The 25,389-nt window shown below is 34.9% G+C and overlaps 2 protein-coding genes across 5 annotated transcripts; one reads left to right on the forward strand and one right to left on the reverse strand.

The window, feature by feature from the left end:
* Nucleotides 1–2,622: 2,622 nt before the first annotated feature.
* LOC128166243 (fatty acid synthase-like) lies at nucleotides 2,623–17,071 on the reverse strand. The gene is made up of 28 exons (XM_052831271.1): nucleotides 16,903–17,071; nucleotides 16,151–16,387; nucleotides 15,600–15,752; nucleotides 14,848–15,021; nucleotides 13,958–14,158; nucleotides 13,342–13,695; nucleotides 12,135–12,574; nucleotides 11,810–12,040; nucleotides 11,502–11,691; nucleotides 11,012–11,241; nucleotides 10,604–10,905; nucleotides 10,104–10,489; nucleotides 9,741–9,980; nucleotides 9,468–9,647; nucleotides 8,124–9,315; nucleotides 7,893–8,035; nucleotides 7,509–7,798; nucleotides 6,939–7,296; nucleotides 6,704–6,826; nucleotides 6,277–6,500; nucleotides 5,839–6,177; nucleotides 5,442–5,688; nucleotides 5,109–5,351; nucleotides 4,625–4,939; nucleotides 4,374–4,492; nucleotides 3,946–4,212; nucleotides 3,316–3,561; nucleotides 2,623–3,065 (listed from the first exon to the last, which is right to left on the reverse strand). Exons 1-28 carry the CDS (start codon nucleotides 17,054–17,056, stop codon nucleotides 2,937–2,939), a joined length of 7,707 nt encoding a protein of 2,568 aa, XP_052687231.1. The 5' UTR covers nucleotides 17,057–17,071; the 3' UTR covers nucleotides 2,623–2,936.
* Nucleotides 17,072–19,807: 2,736 nt separating this feature from the next.
* Nucleotides 19,808–24,678, forward strand: LOC128166855 (putative RNA-binding protein Luc7-like 2). Of its 4 annotated transcripts, XM_052832285.1 has the most exons (11): nucleotides 19,842–19,992; nucleotides 21,431–21,488; nucleotides 22,007–22,101; nucleotides 22,530–22,628; nucleotides 22,727–22,837; nucleotides 23,035–23,178; nucleotides 23,271–23,447; nucleotides 23,552–23,739; nucleotides 23,819–23,926; nucleotides 24,044–24,234; nucleotides 24,512–24,678. In XM_052832285.1, the coding sequence occupies exons 4-10, from the start codon at nucleotides 22,533–22,535 to the stop codon at nucleotides 24,228–24,230; spliced, it is 1,011 nt and encodes a 336-aa protein (XP_052688245.1). In that variant the 5' UTR covers nucleotides 19,842–19,992; nucleotides 21,431–21,488; nucleotides 22,007–22,101; nucleotides 22,530–22,532; the 3' UTR covers nucleotides 24,231–24,234; nucleotides 24,512–24,678. The 4 variants fall into 4 exon arrangements, with proteins under 4 accessions (XP_052688242.1, XP_052688243.1, XP_052688245.1 ...); XM_052832282.1 differs by lacking the exon at nucleotides 21,431–21,488 and having other exon boundaries at nucleotides 19,808–19,992; XM_052832283.1 differs by lacking the exon at nucleotides 21,431–21,488 and having other exon boundaries at nucleotides 19,808–19,992; nucleotides 23,822–23,926.
* Nucleotides 24,679–25,389: the final 711 nt, after the last annotated feature.

Consider the following 25,389-nt stretch of genomic DNA (forward strand, 5'->3'; position numbering starts at 1 on the left):
CCTAATTAGAAGACCAACATGGAAGACAGGAGGTGTTAAATCGATCCCCTCAAAAGGGTTCATCTACATGCAATTTTGTTTGAACATAGTTCAAATTTGAACAGCGATATTGAATATATTACAGAAGCAGAAGTCGCAACAACAATAAGACATCTCAAAAATGGGAAGGCTGGTGCAATTGACAACAACTGTATCTTCAGACGCCTCAAAATTCATTAGAAATGTCTTGGTATCCTATTCGGACTTTTTGTAAAATTCCAAAGTTTAATAGGGAGACACCTTTCTAGCTATGTAACAACCTGAAACAAAGTGGAGAGATCATATCTGTTGTCAAAATTGATAAACATCATCATAGTGTTTAGATAAAGAGGAAAAACACAATAAGATGCGAAACGAACTATCTAGATTCAGACAAAAGCGCTCATGTGTTTATCAGATAGCCACTTAAAGAAGTACCATTAAACTACCAGACATCACTATACCTACTCAAAAAGTATAGACCTCCAAAACGCATTCGATATTGTGTAGAAACAAGTACTTTTAGGAATCCTTGAACATAATGGGATTCCGTATAAAGTATAGCTATCAAACTTTGTGGCGGATTCACCTGTTAAATCCTCCTTGGAGGAGCTGTGACAGAATCATTTCCAGTAACATTTCTTCTTGTGATAGACTGGCAGAACAGTCTACAGAAGCCCAACTGGCATACTGCGAACACTGGCGTCTAGAACTTGAGATCCTGCATGACTTTTCCGATGACATCTGCTCTCTTTCTTATTGTCTTCAAACCTCTCAACTTAAAGCTACCAACCTAGAAACAACAGCCAAGTGAACTTGCCTCTGCATTAATGTCTATAAAACAAAGACGATTAAAATCAACGAAACTGACAGCATCAAATTCAGCAACATCGAATAAAGGACATAAAGATTTTACCTACTTAGGAAGTATTATTAGTACATCCTGAGACATAGAGAAAAAGAAGACTCGGCAAGCTTTTGTAATTCAAGACCAGTAAAATGTATTCAGAACAAGCACACAGTTTAAATATCTGTACTCAGTTTGTAATCGTATGTTTGTGGATGTTTTCATCTGAAATATATTGTTCCAAAGGAATAAAACACAAAACAAAGAAAGTTAACATTATGAGGGAGTGTGATATTTTGTATGACAATCATCAAAAGAATCATTACAACTATTTTAAATAATGACATTGCGACACCACTGTATATGCTAGTGTATGTAAAAATTAATGATACATAGAACGACTATTTTTTCAGTTTGGAATATCTCCATCATCCTATATTTTAGAAAATTTTAATAATTAATGTTACGTATAAGTCAATACATTCTCTATAGAGCGACTTTGAAAAGTTTTTTTCCATGTTTTGAAAAAGTAGATGCTGTGGGTCTTTCCGAAAAATTGAAGTCATCTGACATTTTAATAACTCACTAACACTGTAAAGGATGAATCCTGACATTTTTTCTCAAAGTGGAGATCTATACCAGTGGGGATCAAGCGTGGCAATATGGGCTTGCTGGGAAGAGGCTTTCATAGAAAAGTGAACACTTCCATCAAAATTCTTTCATTTACCTCCAGGTATTTCACAACACTAGTACTGGGACTTAGACACGAGTTGACTTAAATTTTTTCCATTTTCAATGTTTATAATGATAAATAAAGAAGTTTTTAATGTTATGTCAAAAATTGAAATTCAAATATAAAGTTTTAAGCAAGATACAGGGTTCATAATTCTTTGTTTTGTAAACAAAGCTCGAATATTGTCGTGTTTTTTTTTACATATGTGTTGTATTGGTGTAAGTTTCAATCAAATATAACTTTATATTGTTGATAATAGTATTTATAAAGATATTGAGTTAGTTTAAATTGCATTTTACATGTAATTTTTCTAAGAAATGGTTATTCTCTGCATTTCATTGTTTGTAAACAACTATAAGACACGAGTTTTGTTTAAATAACACTCAATTCTTACCTCTGTATCTCGCTTGTAACTTGACTTTAACATTCAATATTTTGGTCAATCATTTAAAATGCACCAGTAAACCATTTTATACTTAAAAAAAATTAAAATTTTTGATCTCAAATCGTGTCCAAGTTCATTTGAAATGGACATTCCCATAAAATAACCCACATACATCTAGCTGGAAAGAAAACACGTAGTCGGCAGTCAGTTTTCAAAAAAAAAAGTTTCAGAGAAATGTTTGTTAAATTTAGATTCGCGTCGCTAACTATTGTTTATTGTCAAATAAAAACACTTAAAAGTCCATAAAGCTAATTTTAAAACTTTGAAAGTATGTTTATATAAGCTTTTTTTTTTTTTTTAATTTGGCGGGTAATTGATTAATTACTGGTATTTTTTCACAGTCTCAGTGTTATTGATAACTAATATCAATCCCAACATTAAAAGAATTTTAATATGGATTGGTTAGGCTTCAAGTACTATCGTGGAATTTTCCTTAAATACTATAATCATTTGCACGATTGCAGTATAACATACGCTTGCAAAATTTTTTTTATTTTACGTCATGCCATTGATGGACAAGAAGCTTTAGTAATCTTTGTATGATGAAAGACTATAAAAGTAACTAATAAATTACTTCGATGTTTTAAAGATTTTATTTTCAACTGACAAAAAAGTTCAACAAATATCAAATCCATAATAATGTAAACGACATGTATATCAAAATTCATAAAATTACCCTCTGACAAAACATTTTTAAAAATGAAAAAAATATAGGCTCGGTTAAAGATTATTCACATACATGCATTTGATTTTTGAGATCACGACAAGATTATGACGAACAAACAGGTACATTACAAAAAGAAATACATCATTCAATTAAACAAAAACGTTCTCCCTCTGCAGCAAAATGAACAGTACACTGTGATTTTGAATATATGACTCAGTTGTTATAGCTAATCACATCGGGGAATTCCATGGTTGCACATCACAAAACAATTGGCAGTGACGGCAGCATTTCCTCCTTGTACAAACGTCTCATGATTGCCAGGAACCAGCTCAATCTCCAGACGTCCGGAACACACCTAAATAGAACAACAAAAGGTGAGTAGGACAAATCTTTATATGACTATTCTAATCATTAAAACTGTAGTATTTTTTTAAAAATTAAACCCATTTTCATGTATTCATTTTAAATATGTATATCATTATAATAGTTTCCATCGAGCTTAAATTTCAATAAGGTTCAAATTATATGTTAATATGATAAAATATGCGCAAAAGTATAAGTTGATATATTTCTGATATTAAAATTATGTTTAAAAAATGGCTTACCTGAGAGAGCCCATAATCTGAATCTGTGGACTGAAGCTTGCTGTCCTCTGCTTTCAAGAGATGAACAGGAGACTGAAGATTGTGATTCAATGAGTACTGTTCAGCAATCAACAAACGTTTGTAGAAAGAACTGGCTGCCTTTTCCAGATCATTTACATTCGGAAATAACCCAGACGCCATGAGATGATTTGCAGCAATACTGACTCTATCCTTGAAGCTTTCTGCTGCAGTAAGCTTTTCTGTCAGCTGTAACAAAGAAATGTATCAAAAATGTTTAATATGGTTAAGAAATATTTTTCTCTCTGTACTACCATTAAGACTTCAATAGGTATGCTCATAGTTTGAGCTGCAAATACTCACATTCTTTTTTCATTTTTAAAGTTTACAACACTTTACCGACATATTTTTGATGATCAGTTAAAATTAAGATGTCAATTGCCAAGTCATATGCAAGATACAGAACTTTCGTAAGATATATGGATTGGGTCATGATTTTGATTACAATTGTTAAATGTCCAAGAAAAAGTTTTTCTTTGCATGCTCCTTAAATTTTGAGCTACATTTGTAAAATCATGACCATGCCTCTTTTAAAATGATACTGTATATAGAAGAATGTTCTTTCTCTTTTACCTTAGCAGAATTCCTAGTAGGAAGAAATTGATAAACAAAGTTCAAGAGAGCTTCAGTTTCTGACATAGCTTCACTGTCAATTGTCTTTTTGTCTCTGTACATTCCAGTGTAAACAGATACAAAGTTGTGGGAGCCATCAAGTAGTGTCAGCTGACTAATGGTCTCTCCTGCAGCCTCCAATTGAGCTGTTATTTCCATAGCAACGCACGCACCAAATGAATATCCCGACAGGAGGTAAGGACCACTTTTCTGAATGGTTTTAATGGACTGAAAGAAGGAAGAGTTGTATGTATATGAATTTCTTTCAGCACTTAATGTAATGAACATAGGTACTAATTCACGCATAATCAACGGATATAAATGTTCTGTGTATTTTTTGTTCTAACATATGTGCACACTTCCAAGACTTTACTGCTATGAAGTATTACCTTAATGTAGTATGAAGCCATGGAGTGGATAGATTCTAGTGGAACATCTGCAGAACACTGTAATCCATAGACTGTGTACGGTAGTTTTTCTACAAGGTCCTTCAAACTAGTGCAATCACCTAAAATATGCAATTAAATACAGGAAATTGAAAAAATTGGACATGATGTTAAATATTAAATTGGTCACCCAAGAGTCAGAAAGAGTTTTGGGTAACAAAATCACTCAAATCCAAATAATGGAGGTTAATTACCTTCCAAGGGGTGGACAAGGAAAAGAATCTTTTCCTCCTTTTCCTGTAAACAGATAATGTGTTGATCAGGCATCATCTTGTCCAATTGATACCTGTAGGAGGCCACAGGTAATGGATTGGATTCGTGTTGTTGTTGACCTTCATTGTTAGACATTTCCTTTAGATTGGTAATGGTCAACTGTCGGATTTCTGTAGTTGACAACACCAGGTCAAAGTCTCTTTCTAATGTCTGTTTAATCTCAACTCCCATCAGAGAATCCAAACCAAGATCACCAAGACTAGCATCCACACTGATGGAGTTCATATCCTTCACACCTGAAATGAATTTAAAAAAAAAACTAAATTATAATTACACAAGAGTTTAATAGTAAATACAAAGTTATCATTTTAATTTGAAACTTTTCAAAAACAAAGCAACTATTCATAAGGCTCCCAGAACTTGTTCAAAAACCTATTGTAAGACTTATTTTGAGATAATTCACACCTAAAATGTTGCAAACAGCTTGTACAAGATTTTGCCCATTGCCACCAGGTTTGCTCTCAGTCTTGGATTCAGCCAAAACAAAGCTGGACAGAACAGATTCTGGTCGATTCAGAAACTTGTCAAGTGTGGATAGACATGACATCATTCTCTGGGGAAGAGTTCCACCAATCACAGTGTCATTATTTCCCATGGTCTCTAGAACCACACCGACATCTCCTATTGCTCCCCATTGTATTGCAAGTCCTGCAAAATAAAGGAAAACCCAATTAATTTCTATAGGATTGCATTTCAAAAATATCGTTACATTTCAATTTCAACCTCATTCCAACTAACCATGCAGTCCATCTTCTTTTCTCTGTTCACAAATTCTTTCCATAAAAGAGTTAGCCAGACCATAGTTGGCTTGCCCAGCATTTCCTCTTCCACAACTGACTGAAGAAAAGACAACAAACCAATCCAAGCTGTCTTTGCACAATGCTCTAGTAACTTTGTCAAGGTACATGGTTCCAAACACTTTTGGTTTGCACACACTTTCAAAGTTCTCAGTAGTCTGATTCTCCATCAATCCATCCTTCAGTACCTAGTTAACAAAAGATTAAAAATACTCGTAAACTCCGATTTTATCACATCACAATATCTAATGTCTTTTTTAAATTAGAATATAGAAGTATATATTTGTATCATTAAAAGATTTTTTAAAAAGGTAAAAAATGTTAATGATGATTCTTACCATTGCCAAATGAAATATCCCTCCAACATGTTTGAGTTGAGAAGTCTCTTCTATCAGATCTGCTGTGTCCTGTTCACTTTGAAGATCTCTTTTGGAAATAATAACCTGGACACCCTTCTTTTGCCATTTTTGCAGTTTCCTTTTCTGATATCCTGATTTGACCCCTGACCTAGAAGTGAGGATCAAACATTGAGCCCCTCTCTGTATCAGCCATTCTGAGAGCTCCAGACCAAATCCTCCCAATCCTCCTGTGATAATGTAGGCTTTGTCAGGATGACATGATGATCTAGGTATCACAGAGAGGTTTTCAGGAGCAATACAGGTAGAATCCTCTGCAACCTTTTAGAGAATAAAATTTAGTTGATAAATCTTTTATGAAACTTAATCTAGAAACATATTCTATACCTCAGATTAGGTTATACTGTATTTATATCATACCTTGATGAGTACTTTTCCAATATGTTTTCCCTGAGCCATAAACCTAAACGCTTCTTCCAGTTGATTCTTTTCAAACACAGAACTATTGAGGGGTTGTACTGCACCAGAATGTATCCCTGTTTCTAGTAGGTGAGACACTTCCTGCCAATCTGCATTGTCTTCATCAAACAGTGCATCCAAAAGAATACCATGGAAACTTATGTTTTTCAGGAAGATGGACATGCCTATGGATGGAACAAAGAGTGTACTTGTAATACACAAAGGTAAATATGTATTTCAAATATTATATAAGATAAACTATTAATTCATTTGTCTGCTGTATCTAAGCCAGTGTTGTTTGATCTGATCTGATCTGTTGAAAGATAAATATGTATTTCAAATAGTATATGTATATGAGATAAACTATAAATTTATTTCTCTGTTGTACCTAAGCCAGTGTTGTTTGAAAGATCATATTTTCCTATTTCCAAAAATCGTCCATGTTGTGCCAACACCTGTAAGCTAGCCTGCAGCTTTTCTTCGGAAAGGGAGTTCAAAACAACATCAACTCCTAAAACAAATGAAAACAGAATATGACAATTAATTAAATACAAAAATCAATGAGGGCAAACAGTATCCCAAAACAGGTAGGTGTTTGCAAGGTTTGTTATTGCATCTCATACCTTTTCCTTTAGTTACAGTTAAAATCTCCTTCTCAAACGACACGTCTCTGGAGTTAAAGAAGTGGTCATTTTGTAGCTGGGGAAATTTTGATTTCAAAAATTCTCTTTTTTCCTTGGAACCAACTGTGGTAAAGATTTCGCAGCCATGATGGAGGGCAACAGAAATAGCTGCTTGACCAACCCCACCACTGCCTGAGTGAATGAGGACCTTATCTCCTGTTTTGATCCTCCCTCTGATAACCAGGGCATAGTATACAGTGGTGTAGACCACAGGAACAGTGGCGGCTTGCTCCAGTGTCCAGTTTTCAGGAACTGACCACAGGAACTTTGGAGAGACATCGATGTGAGTTGCAAGCCCCTGTAAATATTGTGAGTTTAATATAAGATAAAAAGGATTTAAAGTTCTTTGTAGATTAAAGGTATTGGTGCCTAAGCCACATGCTGTACTTATCTTTTTCCAGATTACATAACATTTTCTTTCTAGTCAGCAAATACATGCGAAATAAATTTGTGTATGTTAAAAAACCTTTGAGTTATTAATAATTTCTTATATCACATACAGAAACTTACTTTTGCTGGAACCAATCCCATTATCTTCCTTCCGTCACTATCACATCCAGAGAACTCCATTCCCAGAATGCAATCTTGCTGAGCTAGATCTCCTGGAATTGCATCAGGCGGCAGTCTCCCAGTTGCTAACATTACATCTCGGAAGTTGAGTGCAGCATAGCTTACAGAACTCAAGGATTTAGTGGGAGAGAATTTAAGAGGAGATTCCATCCAGTGCAAACTTGACAAATCTCCTCTGGTCAATACATTAACATAGGCATGTCTGCTTGATTTCTGCACTATCATTTTATCTGTTAATGGAAGAAAATATGTCCTGAAAATGCAGTCTGAGTGTATTTTATACTGCAAAAAGAAGTTACAATAGGATTTTTTCATTTCAATTACCTTCTTCTATAGGAATATGTCTAAAAGAACCCCAAGTGCCATTTTTATAAATGTTCATGACCAAATTTTTCTCTTGAAGAACTGAAAAGTATTCCTCTGATAATTTTAGACCTCCTTCCTCATATGTATCATTAAGGATGCATCTGTGAATTAGAAAATTAAGGTAAATTGCTTGAATACATTCATATTCAAGTGTTTGCCTCATGCATCAGTTGTGTTTTATATCCTTACCTGATATTTGAACCACCCTCCTCTCTTCTCAAACAGTTCACCATACCCACAACTCCATTAGGGTTTCCCGAGTTTGCAGATAACCATAACATTTTGCTTGATTTTCCATCTGCTATTTTCAGCATTTGAGATTTCATATCCTCAAACCATGTACAGTTATAACAGCTTACATCAATAACTGTAATGGGAACTATTGGTTTAATTTTACGCAGTAAAAACAGAGATGACATTATTCCATCAGATCTTTTGTAAATGAGACTCAGTCTGATTTCTTTGAAAAGTTGTATCCATTTTTCCTCAGTGCAGAAGCAGTAAAGAGATCTTGTATCAGAGTCATCTATTTTGGGAAGATGATTTTGCAAATAATGCACTGCAAGCATAATTGGGAAATTCTCAGTCACTTCTTGTATCAAGAGGAAGCCATCTTGATCAAGAGCCTGTGTAACATTTTGCAATGTTTGTTTGAGATTGGATTGTTTGTGAAGCACATTTTTCAATATGATCAGATTGGACGGTTTTATGTTGGGTGGTAAATCTGAGATGTTCCATTTTTCTGATGATAGATTGTATAGATCAGTTTCATCAGGAGAGATGTCATCTGCTTTCCCAGTGACCCTGTAGCAGATGTTCATCAATGGGTGTGACAACATCTGTGGACAAACATCTCTGTAGAAACAGCTGTTTTCTGCTTCAACCTCTAACACATTGAGATTCGAACCTGTACTGTTTTCTATCACAATATCCAGGGCTGGCTTTAAAACTTCTGGCTGTGAAAGATTCTTCAACAATCTGTCTTTATGAATATCGTTTGAGTTTATCTTCTTCTTGAGGAGTTCCAGTAATGAGCTGCTTGCCTCATGTGGGAAGACATCCTCGACCAACAGCTGACATTCCTCGGAAAGCTCTGTGAGGATATTCTGCAGTGTCACCTGGTTTATTACACTGGTAGTACTCTGCTGAAGGTTCTTTAAACTTTGCAAAGCATAATGCCTACACAAGGCTGCATAGCTCTTGAGAGATGGAGATTGGTTGACATAGTTATCAGATATGTAGGGGACAAATTCATATTTTTCCAAGGTGGGGGGTTTGTGTTGCTGCTGTCGGCGTGGAGCTGTAGATGCATGGAGTCCATGAATTGTGACTCCACCTGATCGACATCTATCTGTGTATTCATCCACATCCGCAAACAACACTGAAACGAAATGAATAGATTTTGCTGTACATAGATACAGAACTTGTTTAATAATTTATTCATTTTAAATATGCTTCATATTCTTGAATCATTTAAAGTTCAAATGCATGCATGTATGTGGAGATGAACAAGTAGTAAGTGTATCACTCTACCAGATTGTTCCTGGTCATTGGTGTATGCATTCTTTCCATGAAACAAAGGATTAACTGTGATGGACTTTATTCTGGTTGGAAGACGCAGTCCATTACCAGACAGACGTAAAATTGACATTTGTAGCATGGTATCCAAAAAGGAAATCCAGTTGTTGTTCCAAATCAATTCTCCATATTTCCCTGTAAAATAATAAAAAAAATTAAGTACATATACTCATATATTTGGCAAGCTTTATTTTTTTTTAATACATCTGCATATATATTTGTGTTAACCATTGATGTCAGCAGCAGAGATTCCTCTGAATTCAGATCCATAGTCATATCCTCTCAGTCGGAGCTCCTTGTAAACATCAGCACTGCTCAGCTCCATTGTTGGTGTATCTTTGTAAGGTAATAAATCTGTCTCTGAGGACTCAGTCTCCTTAATCTTCCCACTGACTGACATTGATCCACTCTCACTTATTTCAAAATCTCCTGTTGTCTGCATAATTACTACTTGGAACTTTACCTTTCCTTAGAAAGAAACAAATTTGTTAGAATGGCAATACCAGAGTTCCAGTTACTAAATATCTTCATGTTACTAAAACAGAACTGTCAACTTATTTACCATATTATTAATTATAATTCAAAAAGTACCTTCTGGAGGCAAGATGGTAGCCCTATGTATCATGACATCACTGAACTTGACAGGCATTTCCTCCCAGTTTTGATTTTTAACTTTAGCCAAAGCTTGCCAGGCAAGAACTAAATAACCTGTGGCTGGAAACAAGACTCTGCCATCAATACAATGCCCTGTCAGGTAATTGTCAGGGGAGTCAGGTCCAATCACAAACTCTGTTACAAAACCAGAATCTCCACCTGCTCCAACCATCATGTCCTCTGCTGATGGGACATCCCAGTCTGCCGAGTGATCCCACTGGGACTGGATCATAGGAGAAATCATGGGGGTTCCTCTTGGGACAGGGAAGTCAACTGCAGGGTACAGTTTGAGAGGGTCCATCTTCACACCAAAGTTGTAACATCTGAAAACAAATAAAATGCTATTTTTAATAGAGAGTTTCATATGGTCTTATGCAACTTTTATTTATGTACAAAGAATATCAACTCTTGTTAAATCTGATTAATAAATTACATACTTTCCAAGTGCTTGGAAGAAATGTTCAACATTATCTGCATGACCTCTCTTCATTAGACCAACATTGCAACATGTTGGTTTCAGAGATCTCTTCAGAATGGCCTGAAGCAGGCAGTGAGGAGCAATTTCAATCACGTTTGCGTTGTCTGGAACATGTTTCAAAGCTTCTTGGAACAAGACAGGGCTAACAAGGTTGTTTACATGGTACTCTGCAGAGGAGTACTGGGCCATATTACTGTCCCAACCCTTTTCTGGGATAGAGGAACTAATCCACTTTTTACTTCTAGGTTTGGGTTTTATAACCTGCAAAAATATATGCTCACTAAGATTCTTGCCTTTTTTAATATGTAGCTAATTGAGGTTATCATATCCATATTAAATTATAAGTGTCACATGCTTTACTGAGTACCTTATCCAGAGCTGTTTTCAACACAGGAGCAATTTTAGCCATGTAGTAGGAATGGAAAGCAACTCCAGAACTGTTAACCTCTTTAGCAAAAACCTTCTTCTCCTTCAACTGTTTCACAAATGTAGCCACAGCTTCTTTTGGTCCTGAGATAGTGACTGTGTCCTCTGAATTATGACAAGCAGGGACTACTCCTGGAGGACACTGAGCACAAGCTTCTTCCCATGTTAAACCTACATATAAATAGAGGTGTTTGCAATCTAGAGGTACTATTTGAGGCACTAGTGTAAATCCTCAGAATTGTCAATTTCAATTCATTTAACTCCAAAAATTTTAGGAATTATAACTCATCACTGCATTTATGCTTTTTGATGTCCTGTCGTGGACATCTTTTCATAACAAGGGTGTCTGATCAGCTCCTCTCCTCACAAAATGAGAGGAGTGGATCGGAAACCTGACTTGGGAAGATGGACCATGGCAGTGATTCACTTACCCACAGCAGCCATTCCTCCTGGTGGAAGATTAGACTCCCTGATACACCTCCCTCTCCAGTAAGCAGCAAGCACTGTCTCCTCGGCTGTTAGGGATCCATCAGCATAGCCACATCCCAGCTCTCCAACAGAATGTCCAACAATGCCATCTGGTGTGATCCCCATCAATCTCAAGGTGTCCACAAGTCCAACCTTAGTTATTTTTACAAATTTAAAAAGATATAATTTTGCAATAAATTCATAAAAACTTGAACATCATCAATCAAAGAGAACACAATCAGTTGCCTACTTGAATTTATGATTTCAATACCTGAATAGCAGCAATGCAAATGAAGGAATTGACAGTATTTTCAAAAACCGATTCTTCAGCTGTCATTATCAGATCATAGAGACTGACACCATAAGTAGACAAAACTGCATCAGATTTCATGATGGAGTCTCTGAAAACATCAAACATCATCATGTCTCTCCCCATGCCATGCCACTGGGTCCCCATTCCAGAGAAAACAAACCATGTTGGTCGTTTCTCTCCATTGTAAGCCTTGAAATAAAACTTACATGTTAAACTGTACATTGGAATACAATATGATGTAGTTAAATAAAATGTGAAAATAAAAATGAAAAATTATATTTACCTGAATATTCTTGCTATCATCAGATCCATTGAGAATGGTGAACCCCCTATACATCTCAGAGGAGACATCCATATTTGCACTTTCATTCAGCAAAGCATGCATATCCATGTTCTCTTTATTGTTTTGTGCCATATTCAAGATTTTTTCAACACCATCAGATGTTCTGCTAGAATAGACAAACAGCCTCTTTGCATTTGAAGCTTTATGATTATTCTCCCTTGTGACATCAGAGGATTTCAGGATGGCATGTACGTTTGAGCCTCCAAAACCAAAAGAGTTGACTCCAACAAAGCCTTCCCTCAGTGGAATGTTTTCTGTGACCACTTGTAGTCTTCCATCAGTTAGACCAGGTATGTCTGGATTTGGCTCCTTGTAGTGCAAGTTGGCTGGCATGGTACCTCTCTCCATTCCTACAACCACCTTAGCAACAGCTGCTAGACCTATACAATGGAATATTATGGTAACATATATTCAGTAAGGATGTAATCTGTCATTTCTTTTGGATAAAAGACACTTTGAAGTTTAGTTTTTAGCAAAAGTTCAGTATCAAGTTACATGAAAGTAGCATCCATTGAAAAAAATGGCTACATTAACTATACTCTGTCCCAAGATATTTTGGATTCACGTTTGGCTTAATTGTTTGATATTTATAAATACCTCAGGATCCAAACGATGTTCATTCAAAAGTATGAAAAATTTCCAAGATTTCTCAGTCAAAACGCCCCTGTTAGCTTATCAGGTTTCAATACAACGCTAAAAAATGTGATGTCTACGGAGATTTTGCATTGCAGCAAGCCCGGATGATAACGTTGAAATATTGCGCGATGTATTCCGAGTGCATTCCGAATGGAGAAAAGATGTAAACATTTCCCATTATAAATCTCCGTAAGGAATCTGTTTTCGTTCCTGTGAATTTTTCCGAGTGAAAGATGATAATGTGTCAATGAAATTATCTTGGAAAATATCCCTTTCAACTATTTCAATTGCACTTCTTTCACAGGTAAGAGTATTTTTATTAAAAATCGTCCAAATGTGAATCCAAAATATCTTGGGACAGAGTATAAGGAAGAACTTTCAAATGATTCTTTCTTGCCTGAACCTCAGAGTTGAAACTTGAATGCAACTTTTGTTAATAAAATCTGATTACTTGGTTTGTTTCAACTTTTGTGACTTAAAGATACATATGATCATCAGATAACTTAATTACCAGAAGCAGGTTCAGAATGTCCCATGTTAGACTTGACTGATCCAATGGGCAGAGGGCCGTTTCTGTCCTTGCAGAACACATCGACAATAGTGTTGACTTCCTGAGGGTCTCCAGCCTTAGTTCCTGTTCCATGAGCCTCCACATACACCACTTTACTGGGAGCCACCCCAGCCTCCTCATACACATCATAAAGCAGTCTCTTCTGGATCTGTCCTGATGGGAAGGTGATCCCTTGTTCTTTGTTACCATCTGAGTTGGTCTTTGTGTGGACTACTGTGCTGTATATCCTTTTTGCTTCAGGCTTCATTTGCAAGTATACCACTACTATTCCCTCACTTCTACAGTACCCATTTCCTAGAGTAAAAAAATCAAATGTATGCCATATTAATTTACAATTCATGGGGATGGAAGTTTAATTTCTCTTTCTTGGATCCCAGAAAAGTCGATTAAAGCTGAAACGTTTTGATGCTGTTCATCTGCACAACTAAACAGTCTCTAGTGTTTTTTCAAATTTTATTTTGTAAAGGAGATAGTATTTTCTATTCCAAAATTCATGATAAAAACACGACACATTTAATGTAATGAAAAAAGTGTTGTGCTTGCATATGATTCTTACCACTGGCATCAAATGATTTACAGGACCCATCTGGTGATAACATCCCAAGTTTCAAAAACTGTAAGGCGGTTAGTGGCTTTAGACAGAGACTACACCCTCCCACAATTGCAGCATTACAATGGCCCTGTCTGATGCTGTTCACAGCCTGGTCTAGCGCCAACAGGCTGGAGGAACAGGCTGTGTCCAGGGCAAAACTAGGACCTGATATGAAACAAGAAATGTTTAAAAAAAACTAATTTCTTTATCCTAGTTTCAAATAAAATATACAACATTAGTCATGTTGTATATTTTATTTGAAAAAAATGAAATATATCAGAAAGGACACTAGATAAAAGTACGGTACTGCATTAAAACTGGTTAACATTTTCCTATTGTTATGAAATTTATTATTATTAAATTAATACATTATTAATTTATACACATACATGTAATTTGTTATCAATGGTGAATTTGATGGCTGATTCATTATACTGTATATCATATATTATATAGTATGAATTATTTGCTTAGCATTTTTTGGAAGAATATATGTAGTATACCGAACATAAATTAATTGGTTAGCGTTTTTGGAAGGAAGTAGTAAACCTAGTTACCTTTAACCTATAGGCATTTCATCCATCAGTCATGGTCAATTTCTGTACAATAGTTGATGTATGTCATAGCCTCATAGGTCATTGTCCCCCAACCCATGGACCCCCCTCCCCCTTTATTATAATTTCTCCCTCCCCACTGGTTATTAACTAATATAATTTACACATTTTCATACTAAGGCAGAAATAATTCATCAATAATCCGAATTCTTTTGCTCAACGTATTTGCTTTCGTTACTGATTGGAAAAGGGGTGTCTAGAGAATTTAGAGAAAGGCGTGTGAATGCTATAGTTTCCTACCTTTGAAATCAAAGAAATAGGACAGTCTATTGGCAAACATGGAGCGGGTGCATCCAGTCATGCTGTACCCCACCGTCTTCTGGGGGTCCATAGCCCACGCGTCGTGAGCCTCGGACGCACTGGCCCCTATAAACACGCCCGTCTTAGAACCCCGAACACTGGAGGGATTGGTACCTACAAAAACGTTACGTGCGATCAATCTTCGAAGTTTTAAATCGAATTAATGAAACACCAGGAAAGGGTTACTGGTGAGACTCGTGCTCATTTTCCAAAACTCGTAATTTCGTTTTCATTTGAAGCGTAAACTACTGAAATGCATTTATTCGAGAAAATAACTTTCCGAATATGACGCCTTAATTACTAAGTATGCAGCAAATGTGATAATTTACGAAAGTTATGCGTTTGTTTGAAGTTCATTTTTTTTTTTTTGCGAGCACGAAGACACATATTCCTTAAGTACACTTCATTTTCCCCGCCACATGTTACATAAAATTACATGTATATTGAATTTTCTACTTAACGCCAACAAGCTCTAAAATTACAGTCAAATTTTGATTCATTAGATTAACTTTGTAAACAAAAATGAACCAGATGGCAATATTTTCAACTTACCGTCAACAAATTCTAAAATTACACTTTCAAATTTTGTTCGATTAGATTAACTTTGTAAATAAAAATGAACCAGATGGCAATAATTTCTTTGCGTATAGATAAATGTTGTTTTAGTATTAAATATTAATTAGTATATTTACCAGAATCAACAATTGCCTCGTAAGTCACTTCTAGCAGCATACGTAACTGAGGGTCCATGTTGTTTGCCTGCTTCGGGTGGACGCCGAAAAAAGTAGCGTCGAATTTATTAAGCGTCTTCAATTTTCCACTTCTTTTTGGTAAACCAAATAGACCTGACATGATAAAAGATGTTCGATACTGATTAAGGGAAGAGGGAATCACTCTCTGAGAATTATGAGGTGAACAAATTAATACGGTCGAGGGTGATTAAATCTATCGTAAAACCCCTCAAAGAATGATTCCTTGTTACTTATTTATGTAATTTTCAGCAATTGTAGGATTAATATAAAATATTCATTGACAAGTTGTATTTGCCAATACTGCAATTTTTCCGATCGATTGTTAATTGAAATAAATTCACATTCAAAACATTTATGTACTTATAAATTGTTTTGAAAGCAAAGAAGCGAGGTAGGTTAATAAATTTCTTTAGGAAATAACTTTTACCTTTCTGCTTAAAAAACTCTCTCTCTCTCTCTCTCTCTCTCTCTCTCTCTCTCTCGTCAATTACCAGGCTGCCACCTCCGGTCGTCCTCTGTCACCATGTCTTCTCCATTCATCAGATGCTGTTCAAACTCTGCCATGTTCTCGGATTCCGGGAGTCGACATGATACTCCGCTGATGACCAGATCACAGGTCCGCCTCTCCACCACGGGCGGATCCAACTCCAACTCGTCTATTAATTCCATCGGGAAATCCGCAGGTGGGATGGGGTCGTCCAAAATCCTTGCTGGCATATCTATTAAAACTTGACGAGAAAAATCTTGATCAATATGATTTCTTATAAAGTTTAAATACATGTGCGTATCTTCATATGAGTTGTTAAATAAAAATTGAAAAGAAAATTAAACAATCTAAAATAAATGAGTTTGAAAAGCATGTTTCTTGTATCCATTATAATGCATCAGCAACATGCATACTTGATTAATACATTTCTAAAATTGATGACCATCATACTGGGAGATTAAGTTTGCACCAACCCCTTTTTAACATACAAACTATAAAAGCAAATTACATATGCGATTTTCTGTGCTTCTCATACTTTACATAGCCCCGGTTTAATTTTCTTACGATGACAGTGATTTTGTGTAACCGTTTTACACTTGTTTAAATAATTCTATTAGGTGATACATTTTAATATAGAAAAAAAAGTTCAAATAAAATAATTGAATTATTTATATTATTTAAATTATGTAAAAGGTGTATTGACATAAAGCTAATAATATTTCTTTTATTAAAATCAATGCAATAAAATATTCTTACTTGAGACATTCACCAGAACCGATCTCTTCGCAAGTCTGTTGTAGTTTGTTTTTAAAGAATATATATTAGCGGTATTCACCTCAATTGACACGAGCGCCTGATGCATATGAGGCCATATCGCCAGCCAATCACATTGCTTGTTACATGATGACATCGCATGGTTGTTTACGTGTTATTCATGTGGAACCGCGAACGTGGGATGAGATTTCTCGAGTCACCATCTGGTCTTATCGATTTTATTGACTCCTCAATTTGCTGAACTTTTCAAGGTTTCATGGAATAAACAGAATAAATATTTTCATGACCATATTTTCTTCTGATTAATACAATTCCAGGCACGTAGCATCGTTTTTGAAAGTGTGTGTGTGTGTGTGTGGGGGGGGGGGGGGGGACTGAAAAAAGGAAATAATTCACAAATTCTCAAAATCATGAAAATCCTAATTCGTTGGGGGGGGGGGGGGTCGATCATTTTAATGTAGTTAGATACAGCTAATAATCTAAAAAAAATTTAAAATGTTAAATGATGTACATACATGATATAGAAGGAATTTGTAGTAAGACTGTTTGCAGAAGAAAAAGTGGGTTTTTTTTTTTTTACCTTCTTAACGTATCGATTAAGGTTTCTCCACCCTCGATGTTTTTATGGTTTAATCTGTGTAATTTTTGTTTAAGTTTGATGATTAATATGCAAACAATCAAATTAAAGTTAAATATTGGTATGTTGCAAATATTTTGTTCATGCTGTAGGAGCTAACACAAGTACACTATCAGGACAGTTAAAGCAACGACTGCTCTCTTATCAAACATCACATTTATTTTAACTAATTTCGATATAATAAAGCAATTTTTAAAAGAAATTAATCGCAATCCTTTTTTTTAAGTATTTTAACATTTTAAGGCCATTTAAAATTGCCAGTATGAAAGCTATCACATTTACAGTGCATTTTGATACGATTTTTCAACCATGAATAAGTACAGTTTAGCAACATAAAACGTCTATAACTTTTGAAATAATGGTTCAAACTCACTGAAAATTGGTACATTTGTAATTCATTATATATCCTATCGAAATCTGCAAAGAAATGTTTACCTTGCCAGGTAAAAAATTATGAATTGTGGTCTCTGTCAAGTTTGCCTATATACGGTTTTATCAGTTTTTCATTGAATTCAGCGATTTCAACTCAAACTACTCTCTATGAATTGTTAAACATTGGTGTCATTTCACTTTACATAGCTTAAAATGTGTTAAACACAAGTATAAATCAAGAATTATTGGCAAAACTATGCACCACATAACACTATTATTATAACAGATAACGGTAAAATATTCCGGATTGCTCACAATGACGTCACACGACAATCGAAAGACCTTAACGTAACATCGTTAAGTATGATTTTTAGGCCGGGTCGATGGAACCCTCTCCTTCTCGCTGGATAAAATCGTGGACACCGTGCATGGCTTGTCAGGGTCTCGTCATGTAGACGAAAATGTAGTAATGTAAGAGTTCCTGTCCATGCACATGGACGACTATGAATAAATATTTCTGACAGTTGAAAAAAGATCATGTATTTAGAGAGTATGTAAGATCGAACACGGGTGTGAACTTGTCTTGTGTATACCGATGTACACTTAAAATCATGGACAATGGTTTTGTCATGTTTCTTGCATGATTATAAAAAAAGTATGGGAAAAAATGTTTGTGTACCTGCTCGTGACACCAGAATGTTATCAAAGGGTCGTGGCCATAATTTGAACAGAAAATCATATTATATTTATATAATAATGATTGATTTAGAGTTAAGGTACATGTATTTTTAAAACTGAGCAAAAATTTTAGTTTTCGTTGTCAAGTTATAAGCGAGATTTACAGAGCTCACAAATGTTTGTTATTCAAAGTTCAGACCATGTTTACATATTGAGTGCTGAATACAAACACCTAGTCAATTTCAGAGGGCTGGATATGGTAATGGACATTTATTTTTAGATTCATTTATTAGCTGATCAAGAGGGTGTCGAAACTTTCCCCCCTGAATAAGTCATACTTATTAAATTCACATAGTAAAATATCCAACCCCCCCCCTTTGGAAAACAATTCTTGACCCGCTCTGCTCTACATAAAGTTGCCATTATCAATGAAACCAGTGACATATGTTTACTAACATAAACGTCCCTGATCCGTGAAATCTTTTTGTTGCCAAAGATGAGTAAATTTTGTAAAACCGTGAAGTCAGTTCTAAAATACATGTATATAAATCTTTTAATTTAACAACATTTGAAAATAAAACAGGCGCATAGCATTGTTTTTGAAAGTTGGATGGGGGTTGGGGAGACTTATCCAAAAAATCTACACAATCTACACTAGTGTAGCGATCTTCGTGAGCGGATCAAAAGATCTGATTTGAATCAGATTGCGTGGAAGGGGGGCGCTGAGTACCTAAAACTTTTTTTTTTTAATGTTTTAAAATTTTTCAATTTTTATTTAATTTCATTGCAATTTATTTTTTTATACTCCCCCAAAAAGTGTAGAGAATAGGGGGGGGGGGGCTCCCACAAATCAATTTCTCACAAAATTCATTTACTATAGTGTATGGCATACACTATAGTAAATGAATTTTGTGAGAAATACTGAGAATACACTGTATGCAAACTTAGTTTTAAAAAAGTATGGGATGGAGGGTAACGTTAGGTGTTCGCTAGCCAGGGGGTGGGTGTGGCTGTCCATGATTTACATACCCCCCCCTCCCCATGAGCGGATCTAGAGGGGGTCCAGGACCCCTGCAAAATTCAAATTTCTTTAAGTTACATTATAAAATTACCCAAAATATGCCTCGGACCCGCCCCCCTTTTTCTGGATCCGCGCATCCCTCTTCCCCAGAATACTAAAATTTGCTTACTCGCTAGAGGGCGCTATGTAGCATTAGCCGCCATTTTGAAGAAAACCCAGAAGCGAACGGAATGAAAACAATAATGTAGTTTAGTCTAACTTTTTCGGTTATTTCAGAATAAAATTGTTTCAAATCATAAAAAAATGTCGGCACAGGAGCAGATGAGAGCTATGCTGGATGAGCTGATGGGAACATCGAGAGACGGTAGGTAGCATGTTGCGTTCAACGTTATGATGACGACAACTCGTTTAGCAAGTTTTCTTGTAAGATTCAGCTTTGGATGTGTTAGATTCAACGCACTGCTTACAAATCCATGTCCCAGCTATAAAATTCAATATATATGAGATGACGAAGAGAACAATAGAGAAACACGATGAAAAAAAATTACCAAGGCCATCACAATCTTGGAGGAAGAAAATAATCTATTGAACTTGTAACAGTGTAAGGCCTATCAGTATCATTAAATTATTATATGACAGGGTTTAAGAGTAAGATGCCAAAACAAATTACTTGAATTTCGAATACTGCCCATAATTCAAAAGTTGAGTATAACTGTCAGTTATTTTTAATAGGCCTATACTCTGCCCTACTCCTAGTTTCTGTTTCCACCACTGATTACTTTATGCTTAATTAGTAAATAATAATATTTCAATAATCATAAATACCGTTGTGTCCAAGTTACATTCATCCACTAGAATAAAAAATAGTCCAGATTCTTTGGTTTTGAAATATTCACTTTAACTAATGCTTCAAGTTTCAATTCACAACAAAAAATGAAAAGTTTACTGGTATTTTTTCATTGAATGAGTGAAGATTCTGTGAAACTGTAAACATAATTATAAACAAGCAAAATCACACCTTGTACAAGTGGTTATTAAATATATATAATATGAGTTAACCATAATACATGTAGAATGTGCTTATGCTCAAATATTAACAAAAAAAACCTATTTTTATATTATTATTCTTGCAATTTTCCAGATATGGCAGCTGATGCTTGATCTCTGTTAGATAATTAAATATTACGGGTAATTTTCATGAATGTCATGTTTAAATAGATTATCAATCTATTTATCGATAACCTACCAAAATTATCTTTTGGTGTGGTACTTACGATATTTATATATGTGTAGTGGGAAGTACAGGTAAAAAAAAATGTGAAAAGCATGCAACCTTGATTCCTGACAAAGTTGTTTAAGTGGAATTGATTAACCTTGTAAAGTTTCACAAACAAGTTGAAACAACCCTGTACAACTAAGGTGAAATACCATTTGTGTCCTTGAAAGATTGTCTTATGTCCTTGATATATTGTCTTTGAGACGTTTACTTAAGTTGAAATGTGCCCCCCATTGTATTTCAATAACATGGTTTGTGATTAGGGATTAGTGTACAGATGATTCTTATAAATATATGAAAATCATAATTTTGTGTCCATGAAATTTGGAGATACATATGTATAATATTGATAATTTGTTTGTGAATGACTTTATTAGTAAATAATGACTGAAAAAAAAAATATTTCTTGAAATCTGTATAAATGTCTACAAGATTATATAGCAAAATTGATTTTTATAACCATAAGAAATAATTACTGATCCTGTGAAGATATTTCCATACTTATGATTTTATCCCTATTTTTAAGGGAGCTTTTTCTTGTGCTGTAATCCAGTCAAATTTGAAAGGTGATGAAGGCCAACCTCGTGAGTTTGCAATAGATCTTATTTCATTCATCATGCATATTTCTTTAGGTTAAATCATATTATAATGCATAAGAAAGGTTAATTTATTTCTTGGATCAAGAGGATCATGATACTGTTAAAGTAAGAAATAAACAGAAAGTTGGTTAGAAAACATTGAACGGTAAGCAATGTTTAGTTAATGTTAATGAACTATGGAGGCCATGAGGCTAGTTTACTTTACAGGTACATAATATAGAAGAAATTGGGGCTGGGCATATAAAGCAGGATACATCTGACAGTGGCAGTGTGTATGTAATGAAATCTCTGATGATTCTAAATGGCCCATATTTTCTTTCCTCAAACTTTGATAGTGGTTTTTTTTTCTCTCTCTTTTCGTCAAAATCCCTGTGTTCTGTTCTAGAGATGAAGGCAGCTGACGAAGAAGGGGCTCTTTAAAACTGTGTGTATTAAGATTTTACAGGTGCAGGCTTGTGAGTATTGTTGATCTATTGTTGACTCTATGTGACTAACAATTTTAGGCGAGAACAGCAAGTACAAGGTGAAATTTGATGACCCTCGGGTATGTAAGAGTTTCCTGCTGGGATGCTGTCCACATGATATTCTATCCAGCACGGTACGTATTTATATACCTACTTGATTTTGGCTTTCCCAATTTGTCAGACCTTTTGGTATGTATATGATTTTAAGGGGGCAGTTTCAAATAAAATATAACCAAAAGTTCTTTGATATAATGATCAGAAATGTTTATCGATTAATTTAATAACATATCTCAAAATTTAATTTCAAATAAGCGTATTGCTTTTTGTGATTATTTGAGGTCTTGAATATTTGAAATCTAAATCCCAAGTTGTGTTCAAAGGTAAGTACAAATTAGTTGAGACTTGATGAGCATGCGAGTCCAAAAGCCATGTAAGTTGCTACCCACTCCTGTATACATTGAATTGTTAAAAGTATATTTTGAATTGCCATGTTTTGTTTAAAAGTAAATTCATGGTAATGTCTGTATCACTGTTTTTTATGATAAACTGTCCTATTAAACAGAGGATGGATCTAGGAGAGTGCCCTAAAATCCATGACTTGGCATTGCGTGCAGACTACGAACAGGCTTCTAAGAGGAAAGATTACTATTATGACATAGACGTGAGTTAAATGATTTTTTTCTCTGAAATCAATCAATCTTTATATTGTTCAAATACCTTGTGTGATCTTCATATACAGTATATATTATTTGTTCATAGGCAATGGAGCATTTGTCCAGCTTTATAGCAGATTGTGACAGAAAAACAGAATTGGCGAAGCGTCGTCTCAAAGAAACGCAAGAAGAGTTGAGTGAAGAGGCTAATGGAAAAGTAAGTGAAGAAGGATATATACATGTAAACCAAATATTTTGTGTGGAATCTTTTGGAATGTACAGTAAAATGTGGAGTCAACCTCAACATTAAAATTTAAGTTAAGATTTCATAGCTTACCTATTACAGCCATGTTCAAATTGAAGCAATATGATACCTTTTGAATATTATTGAAGTCAAGTCTTTTATATACAAAGGCAGAGATGATTCACAAGCTTGGAGAGGAAATGGGAACAAAACTTGCCAAAGCAGAGGATCTTGGAGCAGAAGGGCTAGTGGTGGAATCATTGCAGCTCATGGAAGAAGTGGAGAACCTGAAGAAGCAAAAGGCTGCAGCTGAGGTATGTCTGGTTTAATAGACTTTATAAAGAAAGTATCTAGGCTTACATTCGTAGTAGTGCTAAATAATAATAGTTAAATTTATACATTTCAGCAGGAGTATAGAAATTCCATGCCAGCATCCAGTTACCAACAGCAAAAGTTGCGAGTTTGTGAAGTTTGCTCAGCTTATCTTGGAATACATGACAATGATCGTCGTCTTGCTGATCATTTTGGAGGAAAACTTCATCTTGGTTTCATTACAATCAGAGAAAAACTGGAGGAACTAAAGGTTTATTAGATATTTGCACTTTCATTATAAAACATGTTCGTTTGATATAAAAGAATTATAGAGGTAAATGTAACTAATGGTTTCTGTTTGCTTATGATAATTAGAAAAGTATTGCTGATAGAAGAATGCAAAGAGAAAAGGAACGAGAGGAACAGAAGCTTAAGCGTGCAGAAAGAGAAAAAGCAGAGGAGGAGGCTAGAGTAAGTCAAGCACGAAGTAGGAGCCGCAGTCGAAAAAGAACTAGGAGTCGCAGCAGAGATAGAAAGCGAAGATCTCGCAGCAGAAGCAGAAGGTACATATAGCCAACAGTTAATTTGTCAAATTTTATGACTTGTGAAGGCACATGTTTTAACAGATTATGTTGATTTTAGAAGATCCAGATCTAGATCCCGAAATCGTCATGCTAGAAAGAGATCCAAAAGATCCAGATCTCGATCACGAAACAGAAGATCCACATCAAGGTCAAGGAGAAGATCTAGGTATGACTCTAATTTTGTGAAATCAAGTGTCAATCACCTTATGAAAAGATGAACAACTTTTGAAAAGCATACAATACTACAGCAATAAGTAAAGAACAATATCTTCTTTTATTTTAGGCGCTCCAGAAGCAGATCTAGGAGCAGATCTCGGAAATCGAGAAGTCGTTCTCGCCATAAAAGGAGACATCGTTCAAGGTCCAGATCACACAGCAAAAGAAGTCAAAGCAAAGAAAGGAGGAAAAATGGCTCACGGTCCTCATCAGAGGAAAAGACAGTTCGCTCCTCTGCAGAGAAATCGGAGTGAATAGGTACAGTGTACATTTCGGTTTGATTTTCATTGTCAGTCTCTTTATTGAATGCATGTTCATATAATCATAGCAGGTAGGAGTGTATATGTTTGGAGATACCTTTGGCTGCATGTATTTATAGAATAAATTCAGTATGAATAAACTCTTTAAATAATATGTTTGTACATGATAATAAAGAACTTGTCAAGGGATAAGTGAAATTTGAGAACACATGATGAAATGATGTACTATAATATCAAAAAAAAAGTACTGCATGCCTTTTTATTTTTTTTTGCAGGTTGAAGTAGGCGTCATCCCCTTAGCAGATAACCATATCGGACAGAACTTTTTATTGACAAAGTTTTAACTAATTTTTGTATATCATGGATGAATGAACCAAATACTGATGTTATGTTTCAATTTTCAATTGAAAAAATTAAATAAAGCATACTATGAAAAAATGAATCTTTTTAGATTTTCTTCAGTAAAGTTCATTTCCTCAATTTACTAATTATTGATAGTAGAAAATAATATGAACCATTTGGCAAACTCTAATAATACAGTATCCACTAATGATAAAAAGTTGCATTAGTGGTCAGACTTCTGACCGTTAATGATATGATTTTATCATTAAAGAGCTAACTATCCACTAATGATATTTCAAAATTACATCATTAAGGGTCAAAATTCACATCCACTAATGTTATAAGAAAAACAAATGCAAAATAAGTACATCGTTGACCTTTACAATTTCACTTCTTTCTATTGACTTTAGAAATAAAAACTATCTAGAATAGGTCCTGGATACTTAAAATAAGAGAAACGAATTCAGGCAAAAAGCCGTGTCTCTTATTAGCATGTACGCATGACTGTAACTGTAGTAACCTCTAATGATATAAAGTTGCATTATGATAAAAAAATAAAAATCAAATAGAGATATAAAATTCTCTTTTACTGGTATATTGAACCAATGTCAACAAAAACATGGCACGTGCCTTGTTTACATAGCAAAGATTTGTGAGCTCTGCTTCTTTCTGTGTATTTACGACTGACACTCAAAGGTTTTTAATAATAGCACATGCATTACTTAAGCATTGTAAACAATATAGAAAAATGAAATTTGATCAAACTCGTAACCATGCCCCTTTAAGAGAGCTGGATGGTTGTGACCATTTT

This window comes from Crassostrea angulata, chromosome 10 (assembly GCF_025612915.1).
Source record: "Crassostrea angulata isolate pt1a10 chromosome 10, ASM2561291v2, whole genome shotgun sequence".
NCBI lineage: Eukaryota > Metazoa > Mollusca > Bivalvia > Ostreida > Ostreidae > Magallana > Magallana angulata.

What these genes read in the sequence shown, in the direction of transcription:
- LOC128166243 (XM_052831271.1), bottom strand. Translation starts at nt 17,056, where the DNA reads ATGTCATCATGTAACAAGCAATGTGATTGGCTGGCGATATGGCCTCAT. An exon ending in TTGGAAAAGTACTCATCAAG is followed by an intron (nt 6,178 to 6,276) that starts GTATGATATAAA and finishes ATTCTCTAAAAG; the next exon opens with GTTGCAGAGGATTCTACCTG. An exon ending in CTACTAGGAATTCTGCTAAG is followed by an intron (nt 3,562 to 3,945) that starts GTAAAAGAGAAA and finishes TCTTTGTTACAG; the next exon opens with CTGACAGAAAAGCTTACTGC.
- LOC128166855 (XM_052832282.1), top strand. Translation starts at nt 19,932, where the DNA reads ATGTCGGCACAGGAGCAGATGAGAGCTATGCTGGATGAGCTGATGGGA. An exon ending in TCTCGCAGCAGAAGCAGAAG is followed by an intron (nt 23,740 to 23,818) that starts GTACATATAGCC and finishes TGTTGATTTTAG; the next exon opens with AAGATCCAGATCTAGATCCC. An exon ending in AGGTCAAGGAGAAGATCTAG is followed by an intron (nt 23,927 to 24,043) that starts GTATGACTCTAA and finishes CTTTTATTTTAG; the next exon opens with GCGCTCCAGAAGCAGATCTA.